At 42.1% G+C, this 16,491-nt stretch overlaps 1 protein-coding gene across 7 annotated transcripts in view; it reads right to left on the reverse strand.

The window, feature by feature from the left end:
• Positions 1–16,491, reverse strand: part of PTPN14 (protein tyrosine phosphatase non-receptor type 14) — a 176,936-nt gene that overhangs the window by 96,632 nt on the left and 63,813 nt on the right. For all 7 annotated transcript variants that reach the window (XM_057725913.1, XM_057725912.1, XM_057725916.1 and 4 more), the window contains 2 exons: positions 15,968–16,295; positions 2,631–2,800 (listed from right to left, as the gene is read on the reverse strand). In XM_057725913.1, coding sequence (XP_057581896.1) covers positions 2,631–2,800; positions 15,968–16,141 — 344 coding nt within the window. In that variant the 5' untranslated portion in view covers positions 16,142–16,295. The remainder of the gene's footprint in view (positions 1–2,630; positions 2,801–15,967; positions 16,296–16,491) is intronic.

Genomic DNA, 16,491 nt, shown 5'->3' on the forward strand with positions numbered 1-16,491 from the left:
GAACAGTAAGAGTCTGCTTCAAAATCCTGTGTTGAAAAACACTTCTTTCCTTCCTTATCAAACTTCTTAAATGAATCAACCTGAGCAAAACTAAATTCAAAAGTTTCTACTCTATACCTCAATTTTTGAGATTTAAACACTTTTTGTTTCAGCTTATAAGTGCAAATATCGACAATCAAATAATGCAGCGTAATGTTTAATGCTTAATGTTGACTTATCTGGAAAATCTGAAACTGTGAAGAGCTTTAGAGGTTAACTAACTTATTTATTCCCTAGTCTGAATGACTATCAGAACCACCTGAGGGGGACTTTCCTGGTGGCAGAGTGGTTAAGAATCCACCTGCCCATGCAGGGGACACGGGTTTGAGCCCTCGTCTGGGAAGATCCCGCATGCCATGAAGCAACTAAGCCCATGCGCCACAACTACTGAGCCTGCGCTCTAGAGCTTGCGAGCCACAACATTTGAGCCCACACAACACAACTACTGAAGCTCCCTCACCTAGAGCCATGCCCTGCAACAAGAGAAGCCACAGCAATGAGAAGCCCAAGCATTGCAATGAAGAGTAGCCCCTGCTCGCCGCAACTAGAGGCAAGCCCGCACACAGCAATGAAGACCCAATGCAGCCAACAAATAGACTGATTAATTAATTCATTTGTTAAAAAAGAACTACCTGAGGAAGAGTGTTTATTTTAAACAACACATCCTCATGATCCCCAGCCTGAGACATTCCAACTCAGACTTCTGGTGCTGCCCTAGAATCCATATTTATAATAAATGCTTCAGGTAATGATGATCTCACAGGCCCTGGTCTGTTTGAGAACCACTGATGATTCCAACATCCTATTCAATATGGCGGTCTCCTCTACAAGACACCACATGGGTTAGCCACTCTTGTGCTACAGCACTTTCAGAGACTGGGGCTCTTGCCCTTTTATAAGTCTGCTTGTTCCACTTTTATATGGCTTTAATTATTAGAAACTATTCTTAGGTCGAGCCAAATAACCAAAGTCTTTCAATTCCTTGAACTTCATTATTACCAGCCCTAATTTTGTACTCTAGAGCTGACACAGAAACTGCCCCCCACCGCCCCCGTGAGAGTCCAAAGGCAGCTACTGTACCCTTGGCAGGTCTTCATTTTTCTAAGCTTAAACAACCTTTTTTTTTAACTTCATAAAGCACAATTTCTGAGTCCCTCACCATTTCAACTGCTCTTCCTAAACAGATCCTACAGAATAGATCTGTCTCGAGGAACACCATTCCATTTTTTTTCTTATGGGATGAACTTTTCCCAATATGCATTAGTTTATAGTCCATGTTTTATCCTTGGCACTCATTGCCTTGCATTTAAATGGTCTAAAAGCCATGAATCAGCAAGTAATTATTACCCTAATGATGTGTTCCTAACACTGTGTAAAATACTCAAGAAGGATTCGAAAGCTGGAGGAAATCATCTTGATTTGATTTGACTTGAAGAGATTTGAGGAGATAATTTCTTGGACAGAAAGGATTTAAAGAAATGAAATCACTTGAAAACAGTGCACAATGGTATACAAGCAAGTGCTTCAAATGAATGACACCTGAAAGACTGACACAGGTTTCCTGGGTCAGACTGTCAGCCTCTGTTTATAGAAACATCACCTACTTAACAATGGTTTGGATTAAAAAAAAAAAAAAAAAAAGATGGACACGATCATCTTAAAATGTAAATAAAAACTTCAACTGCACCCTTATTTCAGAAATTCAAAATCTGAGAAGTGACACATGCAATAATCAAGTAGAAAACTGTTCCTTCTACCTGGGATGCCACTGGCATTGCTTCCCAAGCACTCTGAATGCCATGATCCAAGTAAAAGGCTTAAAGGAGAAGGTTTGTGCAATTCCCTTCTTTACCAGGAATAATAATCTGGTCAGCAGACATCCCCCCATCTGCATATTTTAACAAACACCAACAAAAACGCACTCGTTTCATTCACAGAATCTCAGACTATCAGAACGCTTGGGACTCAGGTAAATCCCTCACTTTATGTAAGATGAGGGAAAACTATCACTTCAAGGATGGCAGGTGGTTTCTCCCAGGTAAAGCAGCCAATGAGCAGGAGGGTGGGGCCAATCCCCAGATCTCTCTGCTGTTGGCTTCCTGTCTCCTCATATTCAGCCTACGAAACCAAAACTCTTACCCTCTCAGCGCTTTCCTCAACTCTACTCCTGTCTTCTGCTACCATCTCAATCCTTAAACCCAGAGTCTGATGATGCATTTTGTTTGGGGACATTTTGAGGGAAGGAGTGGACCAAACAGTATTAGGTGGTTAATTTTTTCTTAAATTCTAGCATATTTATTTTACCTATAGTCTCCAACTAATATTTCTCTACTGCTAGACACAAAATTCTACCTGCCTTAGGGTCACTGCTACCACACTAGCAGTATAGGGAACTGCTGGGGTTAGCTACATGGATTCAAACAAAAATTCTAAAGCTGCAAAGCAACTGGTAAACAATTCCCAACTACCCCACCCTCTCCCCCACCACACACACACACCCCCCTCTAAATCAACCAGCTCATCTACTTCATCTGAAGCGTCACAGTTAATCCACACCCTGATGTGGAACACGGAGAAAAAAATGTACCTACCTTGTGGCCTCTTGCTGAAGCCATGACACATTTGGCACATAAAACATGACTCCAAAGAAAAGCAGAGGCTCATTAGCGAATTTGTCCAGATGTTTCTTCAGCGGTTTCTCCAGCTCCACCCATCGTGCTTGCTGGCTCTTGCTGAGAAACCAAAGGCCAAAGTAGTGCGTCTAGATAAAAGGATAAAACAGCATCACTTCATGCTTACAAGGGGCATCCTGAGATCACACAGGAAATGATTCCAGCCCCTTACCTCACCTTTGGTCCCCCAGCCTGCACACAAGGATCCAGCTTTTACTTTTGAACTTTGGGACACATGAAAAGAAACCACGGGTACACAGGACTGTAATCTACCCTGAGTCTCCAGATACTGTATTCCTACCCATCGCTGCTGTTTGTACATGTGAGTAGAGATACACCTACGTTAGGGAAGGGGGGTGATGCAGAGTGGGCACAGTGAGGACTCATTCTAAGATCTCAAGGCTGACTTCCCTGTGCTTTCTGAATGCCTGGTGATCTCACGTGGAGCACGCTGGCGGAGGCGAACACAGCTCTTGCACCTGCTGCAAAGTAACGTACTGCTCAACTCCAAAGATGAAACCTTCTGCCAGCTAAGCTTCCGCAGTGTAGAATATTTTCATACAGTACCCGATTTGAACAGAAAATTGATTCACTCTGTTTGAGCTTTAATGAAGTATTTTAAAAAAACATCGGCCTCGGCCACTTCATTATACATGAACTGCAGCAAATCTCCTCCCCATATTAAGCGCAGAGAGTGGAAGGAGCCCCTCTTCACAGCTGCCACAGGAGGCCCTGGTGGCTGTTCTTGGCAGATTATGGGGGGATTTGATAGATGAAAGTGAGATTTTCACCCTTAAACGTGAAGCCTCAACCCGTTTAGTTTTGAACAATGTACTAAATGATTAAAACAGGTACTTTTATGCACCCAATGCTGTCTTTACATTAATTCCTGCTAGGATTTCAGGATTAGCACAACAGTCACCAAAAAATAGTTCACTGCTTTTGAAGCATTCTTTTATATTTCAATTACAGCCGAGAATGGTTTACAGCACACCTGGAAATCTGCCTTCAAAGGAATGATTTCATTCCAATGTTCCATTTCCAAAGGCATTTCTGTGCTGACGTTCCCACTCCAGCTGGCTGCCTCCTCAATGATACCACACATCAATCCCCATCGCCACCCCACCAAAATCTGCAATCGGGTTTTGACTCTGACTTTACTAGACAACCAGACACATGCTTCCCTACATAAAGCTGCAGATCCAAATACGCTAAAGGATATTTTTAAACGGGTGTACTTTCAGATGGGACCATTTCCTCCATGATTTCCAAAGGGCAAGTCCATGCCAAAAATCTATGCCTTTGTCGAGCAACAAAATGCCAACAAACAGAGCCAAGGTTATATTTCTATCAACTTAGACCAACTTGCTTGAGTGAATTCTGACCCTATTGTTCATTTCCCAGCTCCACTGAGCCCATTAAGTTGTTCCAATGTGACTGATGACGTAGAGGAAATGAAATGTGGCTGAACAGAAAGAAAAGAGGCTTTGAAGTCAGTTCATCTCCCAGCTTTTACACTCACTGTCTCGATAACTTTGCACAAGTGATGGAGCCTCCCAGAGACTCAGAGCTTTCTCATCTGTAAAATGGGGATGGTGACTAAAACCATACCCCAAGGCTGTTAAGGGCTGTAAGTGAGATAACGCCTGTCCACCACGTGCGTGGTCCACATCAAGTGACTACTTCATGAACGGTGCTTTCAGCTGCTGCTCCTGCTGCCACCACTATGGCCATGATCATCATCCTCAGGAAATGAAAGCAGGCAGGGCTCAAGAATCTTTGTCATCAGCGCAACTGACATCCCTACCAACCTTAGAGTCAGAAAACAGAAGTTATCTGGAAATAAAGGAGAAAAAGCAGCAAAAGCAGAAGCTGGAAGGCCTACACATAACATTAAACTCTAAAAGGGATAAGAAAAAGAATACAAAGCAGTGCCTCCCCAAAGATTTTCTTTAGAGTCTCATTAAAGGTGTTTATGGGACACTGAAACATCACTCTGATGCTTTCCTAGGGGATCTATCATGTGGGCTTAGGCTAACCTGAAAACGAGGCAATCTGGGTACTTAATTTAATAAACTGTCTGAAAAAGGTCCAGGGCAGTTCTGCATTATACTGAATTCCTTCATGGAGCACAGTGCCATATAAGGGTATTCCACTGTATTTTGGATGGCTAGGAGTGAGTTTGCATATGATAAATGAGGTAACATATGTAAACAGTGACGGGTTATATGATAATTATTTTAGTTGGAAAAGAGCCCTTTTATAAGCATGGGTGGGGAAAGGGAGGGCAAACTTTGCAGTTGCTTAACAGGCCAACCATGATTTATTATCTTTCACTGAAAGTAGTCTTGACATTTGGAGGTAAGATTTTATGGTCCATACTTCATTCAAATTGTAACATTCGCTCAAATTAGTAACATTCAAACTACAAAGGGTCCATAGTGACTGCAGAGACATTCTACAACTGATTTTGCACACACACAGAAAAATTAACTTTTACTTCTCCTGTTTTGAAGGCCAGTATTTTAAATTTCCTTTTCTCATTCCCACCCAATCATTAAACCAGACCCCTGATTTCCCCACTTCAAAAAAAAAAAAAAAATCACCCTGAGAAAGAATAGTCCATGAAGTACACATACACACACAGGCATACACACAGATAATTAATAGTACAGAATTCCAAATAACAAGGTCAACCACTTCTAATGCCAAAACCTAATCCACAGCATAAGATCTTTTTGTTGCTGCAATACAGTCTTTTCCAGAGGACACAGGGTATTTCTGGGTGACTCACCATGCATTTATCCAATGAAACAATTATTTAACTATTCAAGAAATGGGGTTCCCGTGCAGGGGAGACAGGTAACCGAGAGGACCCAAGTTTCTACCTACTATGGCCAGAACGACCTAGTTTAGCAGTGCTGACTTCAGTCATTTAGGAGGAAGGAAAGTCCATTTATGTGATCCCTGTCCACACACTGTTTTGTGAAGCTCTGCCCAGAAGAGCCTTCGCCATTCCCACCCCATCCCCTCTTCATTCTTCCCCTAGCCCTATCCCTGCTCTGGAGTATTCGATGGAGGAGAAAGACCCTGTCTCAAAGCTCTCACTCTGCTCTGTTCACAAGAGCAGAAGGTGGCACTTTTATTCAGCCACGTCCACACAGTGCGTCACAGGAAATGGAATCAGAACCTAACCTCTTGGGACTTCCTAGGTGGCGCAGTGGTTAAGAATTCGCCTGCCAATGCAGGGGACATGGGTTCGATCTCTGCTCCAGGAAGATCTCCATGCCGTGGAGCAACTAAGCCCATGTGCCACAACTATTGAGCCTGTGTGCCACAACTACTGAAGCCCGTGAGCCACAATAAGAGAAGCAACCACAATGAGAAGCCCACGCACCACAATGAAGAGTAGCCCCGCTTGCTGCAACTACAGCAAGCCTGTGTACAGCAAAGAAGACTCAACGCAGCCAATAAATTAATTAATTAATTTTAAAAAAAGAACCTAACCTCTTACTTAAACTAATGGGCACCAATCAACTTCCTATGTATCAGCCAAGAGGCCATTAATCCCATCAGGCCCAGCTGAGACCACACCAGGCCTGTTCATAAGTGACTTGCCAATTTCAACTCCAGCTGTGTTCTGAAAGCTGCGAGTCAGTGCTAACACTGCCACATGGTTGAAGGAAATGTGGTGGATTCCAAATAGAAACCACCTCCTCCACGACCAAAAGGATTCCACCGTATTGCCCAAGTAAATGCCTGAGACGCTTGTTTGGTTTATCTCCAAAGCACCAAACATAAGCCAGGTCCATCTAATCCTCACGATACCTCTGTGTGAGCTCTAAATCCCATTTTATTTCTCTGGTTTTCTTTAGAAAACAGCTCTGGTGCTGCGAATTCTACAGTAAGTTCATTGCAATGATAAGAAAAGAAGACAGAAGAACTGGTTCCCAGGGAGAGGAACCACATCTCTGAATCAATTGCTAAAAATACATTACTAAAAAAAAAAGCAATATAAAAGCCACACTAAATTGTCATTTTCATATGAGTAGTTTCCTGGTTTATTTGGTTTGAAGTTTTGCATTTTAACAGGGAAGCATAAATGTATGTGAGCCCTCAAAAATAGGCTAGTTTCTTCAGTGGCAGATGGGCATGTGCAACCTTCAGTGTCAAAGTAAGATCCCTCTTTCAGTACCATGAAAAGATTGTAGTATCAGGAAAAGATTGCCTTTAAGAACAGTTTGGGATGTTTTTGATTCATGTGTTCATTTATTCGTAAAAATGGTGTTATCCCCCATGGTAGTTATTAATAGGGAAAGATTTGTTTTTTGAGGGTTTTGTTTTTCTAGTTTTGTGACCAATGGCACAGATTTAATGCTAACTATTTATAAGGGTTACAGACACTGTCTTGGCAATTACTAGGGATTAAATCCCCAATCTTATCTCAAGCATTTTGAAGAGTTAATCATCCAGAAGCAAAAGTTTAAAATACCTTGCATTATGTTATAATAGGTTCCCTGTAGTAGCCAGTATATTCCAGTTGTAAATTAAGAAACAGAGAGGTTGGGACTTCCCTGGTGGTGCAGTGGTTAATTCACCTGCCAATGCAGGGGACACGAGTTCGAGCCCTGGTCTAGGAAGATCCCACATGCCACGGAGCGACTAAGCCCGTGTGCCACAACTACTGAGCCTGAGCTCTAGAGCCCGCAAGCCACAACTACTGCAGCCCACACACCTAGAGCCCATGCTCTGCAACAAGAAAAGCCACTGCAATGAGAAGCCCGTGCCCTGCAATGAAGAAAAGCCCCAGCTCGCCGCAACTAGAGAAAGCCTGCGTGCAGCAATGAAGAACCAATGCAGCTAAATAAATAAATAAAAATTTTTTAAAAAGAAAGAAACAGTTTGAGACTCCTCCACATAAAATATATAGGAATTACATACAAGCATTCAAACTTTCACTGAGGCACGGAAAATACTTCAAAAGATGACTAGACGCAGACTCTGAAACAGCACTTCACCCGATTACATTCCAACAGCTTTGGAAAATAAACCACCATACATCAGCTGGATAACTGCAAAAAACAACTTGTGTGCAGTCAACCTCTACTCTGGATAGTCTGGAATTTCTATAACTGACACGTCTATAATTAACAACTGCACCATCTTCATTTTCCTAGCCAATCTTTTCATAAAAGTACAGGAAAAGAAATTGCAGAGTAACACAGACCCAAGAGGCAAATCTCATCGCCAAAAAAAAAAAAATCACTCTTCTGAGGCTGCACGACTCACTCGGAATATACAGAAAGATGAAGACCAGGGGATTACTTCAGCTACAATCTCTATATCTAGAAAATAGACACTGGTGCCAATTTACCTTACAGAATTGACATTAAGCTAATAAGATTTCACATCGTAATCTTTACAAAGACAAAAAGCAATACGAAATTCAGAAATCTCCCCAGCAGAGTACTTTTCAATCTGTTCTTGATCACGGTTGATTATTTTAGTCCTGTGCAAATACAAACACATATAGATATGCTTAAGCTGGCTATAAAATACAGCAAATTCCACTATTATCTGACAGAGCCAGGGAATGAGGTGTTCAAGTACTCCCATTATCACAGATAAATTTCCAACTCCCAAAAGATTAACATAAAATCAAGCCATAGAAATGTCCTTAATGTAGGTTAGCTTTACTTTGATGAAAGGAAATGCATGTTAAGGTTCTGTATCTTTGTAAACTCTAGCCATTATGAAAACAGCAAAATGTGACACATTTCTTCCACAACCGATAGCTTTGGATAGATCAGCTTTTAGTAAGGATGAAAATATAAATGTGGAAAAGAAAAGGGGGATAACTTAGAGGATAATCACCAACCCTATGAAATGGGCCTTTTGTTTTTGTTTTTGTTATGGATTTTTTTAGGCTCTTTTAAAAACCAGGGCTCTTAGTCTAGCCTTAGAAGAGGCCCAAGAGTTATCAAATTCATCCTTCTCCAAAGTGCTGGATTTCCTAATAAAACAACAGTTCTCTATCTTGAATAGAGTATAGCCATGAAGAGTATTCTCAGGTACCTTTGTTAAATTATTTATCCCTCCTCCATTTATTATTTTTTAATTAAAAGTAGAGTCAAGATTAACCCTAAAGGAAATAATGTTAGCATATTTTTACATTTTATCGGAATTCTTTATATCCCTTATTAGTAATAACATGGCCTCCTTGCTTTTCTTAGAACAGCAATGTTTAGCAGAAACACAATATGAGCCACATATTTTTTTAAATGTGTACATGAATTATTTTAAAATTATTATGCTGACACCACTGTGTTTTAGTTATGTATTTATTATTTATTTATTTTGGCTGCACTGGGTCTTCATTGCAGCATTCAGACTTCTTAGTTGTGGCCTGCAGACTCTTAGCTGTGGCATGCACACAGGATCTAGTTCCCCAACCAGGAACTGAACCCAGGCCCCCTGAATTGGGAGCTTGGAGTCGTACCTACTGGATCACCAGGAAGTCTCTGAGGCCAGGTATTTAATTTAAAATTTTCTAGTGGCTACGTTTAAAAAGTACAAAGAACTAAAATTAATTTTAATACATTTTATTTAAAATGATATGTTCAAAATACCATGCTTTCAACATGTAACATATAAAAATGACTGATGAGATATTTTAACTTTTTTTTCATACTAGGTTTTCAAAATCTGCTGTGTATGTTACACTTACTACACATCTCAGTTCAAGCTAGTCATACTACAAGTGCTCAATAGCCACATGTAGCCAATGGCTATACTCCTGCACAGCACAATCTGAAATTAATAACTGTTCAAGGAACTGAAAGATTTTGGCTCAGTGGAAGATCATAGTTTCTAATGATTAAAGCCATCTAAAAATGGAATGAACTTATGAAAGTGTGAGAGCCCAGTATCTGGAGGGGCCACAGGGGATCTAGACAGCCTGAGCGATGTCTTTTTTTTTTTTTAACTTTTTATTTTATATTGGTGTATAATTGATTAACAATTTGTTAGTTTCAGGTGTACAGCAAAGTGATTCAATTATACATACACATGTATCTATTCTTTTTCAAACTCTTTTCCCATTTGGGTTGTTACATATTATTGAGCAGAGTTCCCTGTGCTATACAGTAGGTCCTTGTTGGTTACTCATTTCAAATATAGCAGTGTGTATATGTCAATCCCAAACTCCCTAACTATCCTTTCCCCACCACCCTTCCCCTGGTAACCATAAATTCATTCTCTAAGTCTGTGTGTTTGTTTCTGTCTTGTAAATAAGTTCATTTGTATCATTTGTTTTTAGAGTATGCATATAAATGATATCATACAATATTTCTCTTTCTCTGTCTGACCTGAGTAGGGTCTTGCAGAGAAGACCGCCTATGTGCCCGGCACTGTGATACTTTGCAAAAACTAACTCATTTAATCCTCCCAACAACTCATGGAGGCTGCTACTATTACCATCTCCATTCACAGATGAGACAACAGAGACACAGGGTGGTTAAGTAATTATCCAAGATCACACAGCAAATCAGTGGGAGAGCCAGGATTCAAATTGAACAGCTGGGTCCAAGCTCTCATTCCTAGCCAACTAAACTCTGCTGTTTCTCCATGTACTTATTTTTCAAAGATAAGAATTAATCATAAGGCAACACTGTTTTACCTATTTCTCTCTTAATCTAGGGCAGTGATTTTTCAAGCCATGTTGGGAGGAGGGTAGGGCACAAGGAGATGGGGCTCCAGATACCCTAACCATCCCCTCAGCAAACAGTGCAGCTGCATTTTATATACTGAAGTTCCACCTAAGATTTCATTTGGGAAAAAGGAAAAGGGTGAAACCCATTAATCCAAGTATATTGTAACTATATTTTCAGAATTCTAATTATTGAGCCTCCTATATCTCTCCAGTCTCTTCCTTAATAGAGCTCCCAGCTAGAAACTCATGCCTAATTCTGAACTTATTTAAAACAATTTAAAAAACTTTTTTTCTAAGAGGTTCATTTTTATTTCCTCTTGCCAGGTTATTGTTATGTCTACTTAACTAGCATCTCTGTTCCTCCTGTCACCCCAAATCCCCATCATTTTTCTGCTGTTTGATTCTTTTCCTAAAACACAAGGTGATCATGTCATGCTTCACCTTGAAATCTTTTGATGGCTTTCCATCTCAAGGCAGTGTTTTATTCCCCAAATGATTCAAAGAGTATTTACTAGAAGGCTAAAATAATTGTGAAACACTGAGTTCAATATATTTTTTTAAAACTGCAGAAATTATGAGAGTGTTTCCCAAAGCATTTTACCATGGCCCCTTTATCTGCCACTACACATCCCTGGGAATTAGAACGGTGGAGTCAGTCTACCTGGATTTGAGCCAGCCCAGTGACTATACTGTGGTCTTCCCATCCATAAAATGGGGACAGCAAGAGCAGCCACCTTTCAGACTTGTTAGGAGCATTAAATGAGTTGATCTATGAAAGCTGCTCAGCACAACACCTGGTACATTAAAAGATGGTGATTATTTTAATTATTTTTGTGACACATTTTAGAAACTATGTCCTACAGGATCTAGTGAAAATTCCTTAGCCAGATACATCAAACCCTTCAAAAGCAGACTCCACCTACCTATCCACACTCCTATCCTCCCCTCCATAACCCCTACACACACACACACACACACACACACACACCCGTGCAAACTGCACTCTGGCCTTCCCTGAAAATTCCATATTTTTCCTGTTTCTGTACCTCGGCACAGGCCATTCCCTTTGTTTTGTTTCTTGTTTTTTCTATTCTCCCAACTCCAGGGATTCTTAGAGCAGGGACCCTGTCATATTCTGCTTCCCCAGGGGATGACTGTGTTTGCTGACCACGTATGCCAGGTCTGGGCACTCTGGATGCCATTTGAAATGACAGCACAGCTGTACATTCAAAACCAGATTTGACCTTCAAAAAGTTTACATATCAGCTCAAGGATTTTTGAGCATGAGTTCAGGGATTTTTGTTTTCCTTGCATGGCCTTGCAATAAACCTTTCTTTGCTCTAAATTGGGACATTTCAGTTTATTTGGCCTCACTGTGCATCAAGCATTCAGTAACATTCAGTAACAGGAGGATAAAGTCACACAAGACATGGTCAAACACCAGTAGAAAGTCAACTGAGACCTTTGGTGACCCAAGGTGACTCAGGATGACATTTCATTTCGTTAGAAGAGGAATATGTATTTAACACTGAAACATGTATGTTTTTCAATTAATGTTTGAGTATAAGATTTGTTTAAGAAATCAGTTTAGGACTTCCCTGCTGGCACAGTGGTTAAGAATCCACCTGCCAGTGCAGGGGACACGGGTTCAATCCCTGGACCGGGAAGATCCCACACGCCGCAGAGCAACTAAGCCCGCAAGCCACAACTATTAAGCCCGCGTGCCACAACTACTAAAGCCCACACACCTAGAGCCTATGACCACAACAAGAGAAGCCACCACGAGAGGCCCACACACTGCAATGAAGAGTAGCCCCCACTTGCCACAACTAGAGAAAGCCCACACGCAGCAAAGAAGACTCAATGCAGCCAATTAATTAATTAGTTTAAAAATAAATAAAAACTTAAAAAAAAAAGAAATCAGTTTATTACATTAAAAAAAGAGTTTACCACAGGGACACGTCATTATACATCTGTCAAAATCCACAGAATGCACAACACTAAGAGTGAACCCTAATGTAAACTATGGACTTTGAGTATGTGATGTGTTAATGCGGGCTCATGTGGGGTGTTGACAGCGGGGGAGGCTGTGGGGCAGGGGACGGGAGGTATAAGGGACTCCCTGTGCTTTCCACTCAATTTTGCTATAAACCTAAAACTGCCTTAAAAAATATAATCTTTTTTTTTCCTGGTCATACCACAGTTTGTGGTATCTTAGTTCCCCAACCAGAGATCGAACCCATGCCCCCTGCAATGGAAGAGCAGAGTCCTAACCACTGGACCGCCAGAGAATTCCCTACAATCTCTTTTTAAGTTACCTAATAAAACACAAATTGTAAATAATGTAGATCAAAAATTAAATCAAAATTAATTTTCCTTTCCTAACATAAAGCTATTATCAACTTTAGGGTACACCTAAACTACAGAACACTTCTAATGTCAAAGCCAAATATTCACCATATTCTGGCTTCCAAAATTTCATAAAGACTAAACAATTCATTGTATTTTAGTTGGATTTTTACTTTCTCCCCTAAAGCACCATCAGTCCTATTTGAAAAATGACCCACATACAAAGTCAAGTGAGTGTGGCGGACCCTGTGTTCACCTCCTACTTCTGCTCTTGGGTGGAGAATGCATTCCTCCTCGAGGTGTGTCTGGACAAATGAAGAATAAACTATTACACTGTTCTACCTCATCCTTCAATTCAAGAGTTTCAATAGGACTATTTCACAAAAGGTCAATACCTTCAATGTGATCTGTCACAGAACGAAAACATAAAACCAAAGGAGAAAGTGATTTGCTCTAACATGGATGCAGCTGTTTAGAGCACATGAAAACAAAGCCAACATTAAATGCAAACCCCACCTTAGCATTAGAAGATCAATCACTCTGCAACATACTTGACAGTAGAAACTGGACTTCACTGCTTCATCCTTCGTGACAACCCAGTTGTGGGATAATCCCGGGTTGACCTTTGCCCTCTCACTGAGAGAAACGATATTCTGCTGAAAGTTAATTACTATCATACACATCTCCAGATACCACTCACCTTGCACCTTACACTCTGGCTCTACCTGGTGATTTACAGAGATGCCTTCTCAGCCCCCCAGAATGCTGCCTGATCCTTGGACATTCATGGATCTTCAAAAATCCAGTTCTGCATGCCCAGAATGATCTGCCTTCTTTTCCACCTACTGAACTCCTGGGTATGCTTCAAGTCCCATTTCAAAATGTGAGGGCTCTGTTCATCTTTCACTGAGGCTTCCTCTCCCCCAGCTAGGGCTGTGGTGTTCAGTGGAGCAGGCTGTGCACTGCACAATTCTAAGGAGAGCCACTGCCTTTCAAACCAGCCCCTGCATTGCATTTAGTGTGGATCACATTCATTCTTAGCTGATTTTCACATGCTGGATTCCTCTACTAGCCTATAATTTATTTATCTTAGTTTTACCAGGTCCTAAAACAGTTGTTCAATATTTTCTTTAACAAAAAAAGCTCTTTTTAAAACTCTCAAATTGGAACAATTATACATTATTAGACACAACACTATGCATTTGCCATACTACATCTCTCTTAATATTTACAACAGCCCTATAAGGTAAATGAGGTGAGTATTATTAGTCCCATTTTATAGGTGAGAAAACTGATGTCCAGAGAAGTTCAATAACTTTTCCAAGGCTACCTAATAAGTGACAGACCATAACTTGAACTCATGTTCAAGCTTCCAAAGTCTGCACTTACAACTGCTTAACCACATACTATCCTGCTGCCGATGAGTGCAAAGAATACTGAGTTATTCTCATCTGAGTTACTGGGACTATTCATAAGTAAAACCACTGCATATATTTTCAAATGATCTATAAAGAAAATTTCTACAAAAATTTAGACCAGCCTGCTACCCAACTGACTACAGTATTAAGGTTTTTCCTTTATGTCGAGACACGCATATATTTAAATACATGTACCTTAATGTGCTACCAAGAAGCAAAAAAGAGCCAACTGGGACTTCCCTGGTAGCTCAGTGGTTAAGAATCCACCTGCCAATGCAGAGGACACGGGTTTGATCCCTGGTCCGGGAAGATCCCACATGCCACAGAACAACTAAGCCCGTGCGCCACAACTACTGAGCCCACGTGACACAACTAGTGAAGCCCATACACCTATAGCCCAGGATCCACAGCAAGAGAAGCCACCACACTACAACAAAGAGTAGCCTCCGCTTGCAGCAACTAGAGAAAGCCTGAGAGTAGCAACGAAGACCCAATGCAGCCAAAAATAAATTAATTTTAAAAAAAGAAGAGGTTTATTTAAAAAAAAATAGAGCCAACTATCAACTAGCAAGGTCAGAACATTTCACATGTTTATTGTGCCAGCTACCAAGCAACATATATCCGTTGGGCAGGACCTCTCCTCCACGGGAAAATAAACACCAAAGGAAGACCTGAACACTGAAATCAAAGTATAAACACGAAGACCAGTAGGAAACAGAAGTGCTCAGGTGAAACGGTCCCCCAGGGGATAAGAGGCAGCCTGTGGAAGATGCCAAGGGGCGAGGAAGACCTTCCCGGACACCACCTCCTTTGCGCAAATGGAAAGAGGGTGAATCCTGAGAGGTGAGGAAAGAAATCAAACATGATCACTTTTAATAAGCACCACTCCACTCTTCTGCATCACCCTGAGAACCGGGCAAAGGTGTCACAGGGGCCAGGACAATCACAGAGCTCTTCCTTGCCCTCAGGAAAGCTTGAATTTCAGGGGTCTGCCGTCACTTCAGCACTGGCAAGCGTTCAACCACACCGCCTTACCTACAAGCCCACATGCCACATGCCGTACGCTCTCAAGACACAAATGCTTGAGTGGGTTTCTCTCAAAAGTTTCTCCTCCTAAATGTCTGTAAGACTGCAAAAAAGCAGGGCTTGCTTGTTACAAAGGGCATATTACTCTAAGAATCTCTTCTAAAGAGCGATAACGTGACTATCTTAATGGTGAACCCTGGGTTTGCTTAAAGCCCAAAGAAAACAAGGCTCATGAGGAATTTTAAAAGGAACAAAACCCCCATTAAACAAGCTCCCACAAAAAAGCCTCGCTGGTCATGCTCACTTTAAGTGCTTTTTCTTTTTTTTCTTTTTCCCTCTTTGAAGATGAAAGTATAGAAACAAACAAAAAATAAAAGCAGCTGCATCCACCCCACGTGTGGTTTTCTCCTTGATATGGAGCCGGGATGCCAAAACCCCAGCTACCCATTTGATTGTTTTAAAGAGAGTGACTGACTTTGGGGAGGAGAGTCTCATTACAACCTCCTCATGGGCTGAAAGTAAAGGGGAGCCGCCACCCACTCTGTGCAAGCTCTAGGGGGTGTCCTTGCTTCTCACAACATCAGAGCAGGTCTCTGGCTTCCACTGAAAGGTGTTAAGATCGAGGCCACGCTAAGAATAACAGGATGCTTGGAAACCAGGCTGAGGCGGAAAAGCCTGGCCGGTGCGGAGAGAAGGTGGCTGGTCCCTGGGGTGAGTTCTGGAGCGTCCACCCACCACACACGCGCCCTTACCTCCCGCAACTCCAGCCTCTGGGCCACCGCCTCCAGGCACTCCTGCCCCGTGCTCTCCACGGACAGCGTGCACTCGATCACGTTGCTGTCCAACAGGCGGATGCGGGTGACGAAGCAGTTCTTGCTCAGGACGTTGTAGCGCCGGGTCCGGCGGAGCTTCAGGCCGAAAGGCATGGCTCTGTGGCCTTCGGACGCTGCCCTCCTGTCCTGGCGCCCACGCCCCTGCGATGGCCTTAGCAGCTTCGAGACTGGGCGACGACACTACCACCCGTGCTCCTCCAGGTGTGGGAAAAGGCGTCCATGCCCGGCGCGGCGCTCTGGAGGGTGGCTGCAAACAGAGAAGCAGCGGCAGGGTGAGCAGCTGGAAGGGCAGCTGCAGGCAGCACGCATTCCGCACACACACACGCACACGCCCCTGACGGACCCACGTCCGGGTTCAGGAGCCGGCAAGCGCTATGCTCCCAAGCACCTTGGTCTAACCCGTGCACGTGACCTCATCGTACAAGGCTGATCAGATCAGATCC

The sequence above is a fragment of the Hippopotamus amphibius genome, chromosome 3 (genome assembly GCF_030028045.1).
Source record: "Hippopotamus amphibius kiboko isolate mHipAmp2 chromosome 3, mHipAmp2.hap2, whole genome shotgun sequence".
In the NCBI taxonomy this organism is placed as follows: domain Eukaryota; kingdom Metazoa; phylum Chordata; class Mammalia; order Artiodactyla; family Hippopotamidae; genus Hippopotamus; species Hippopotamus amphibius.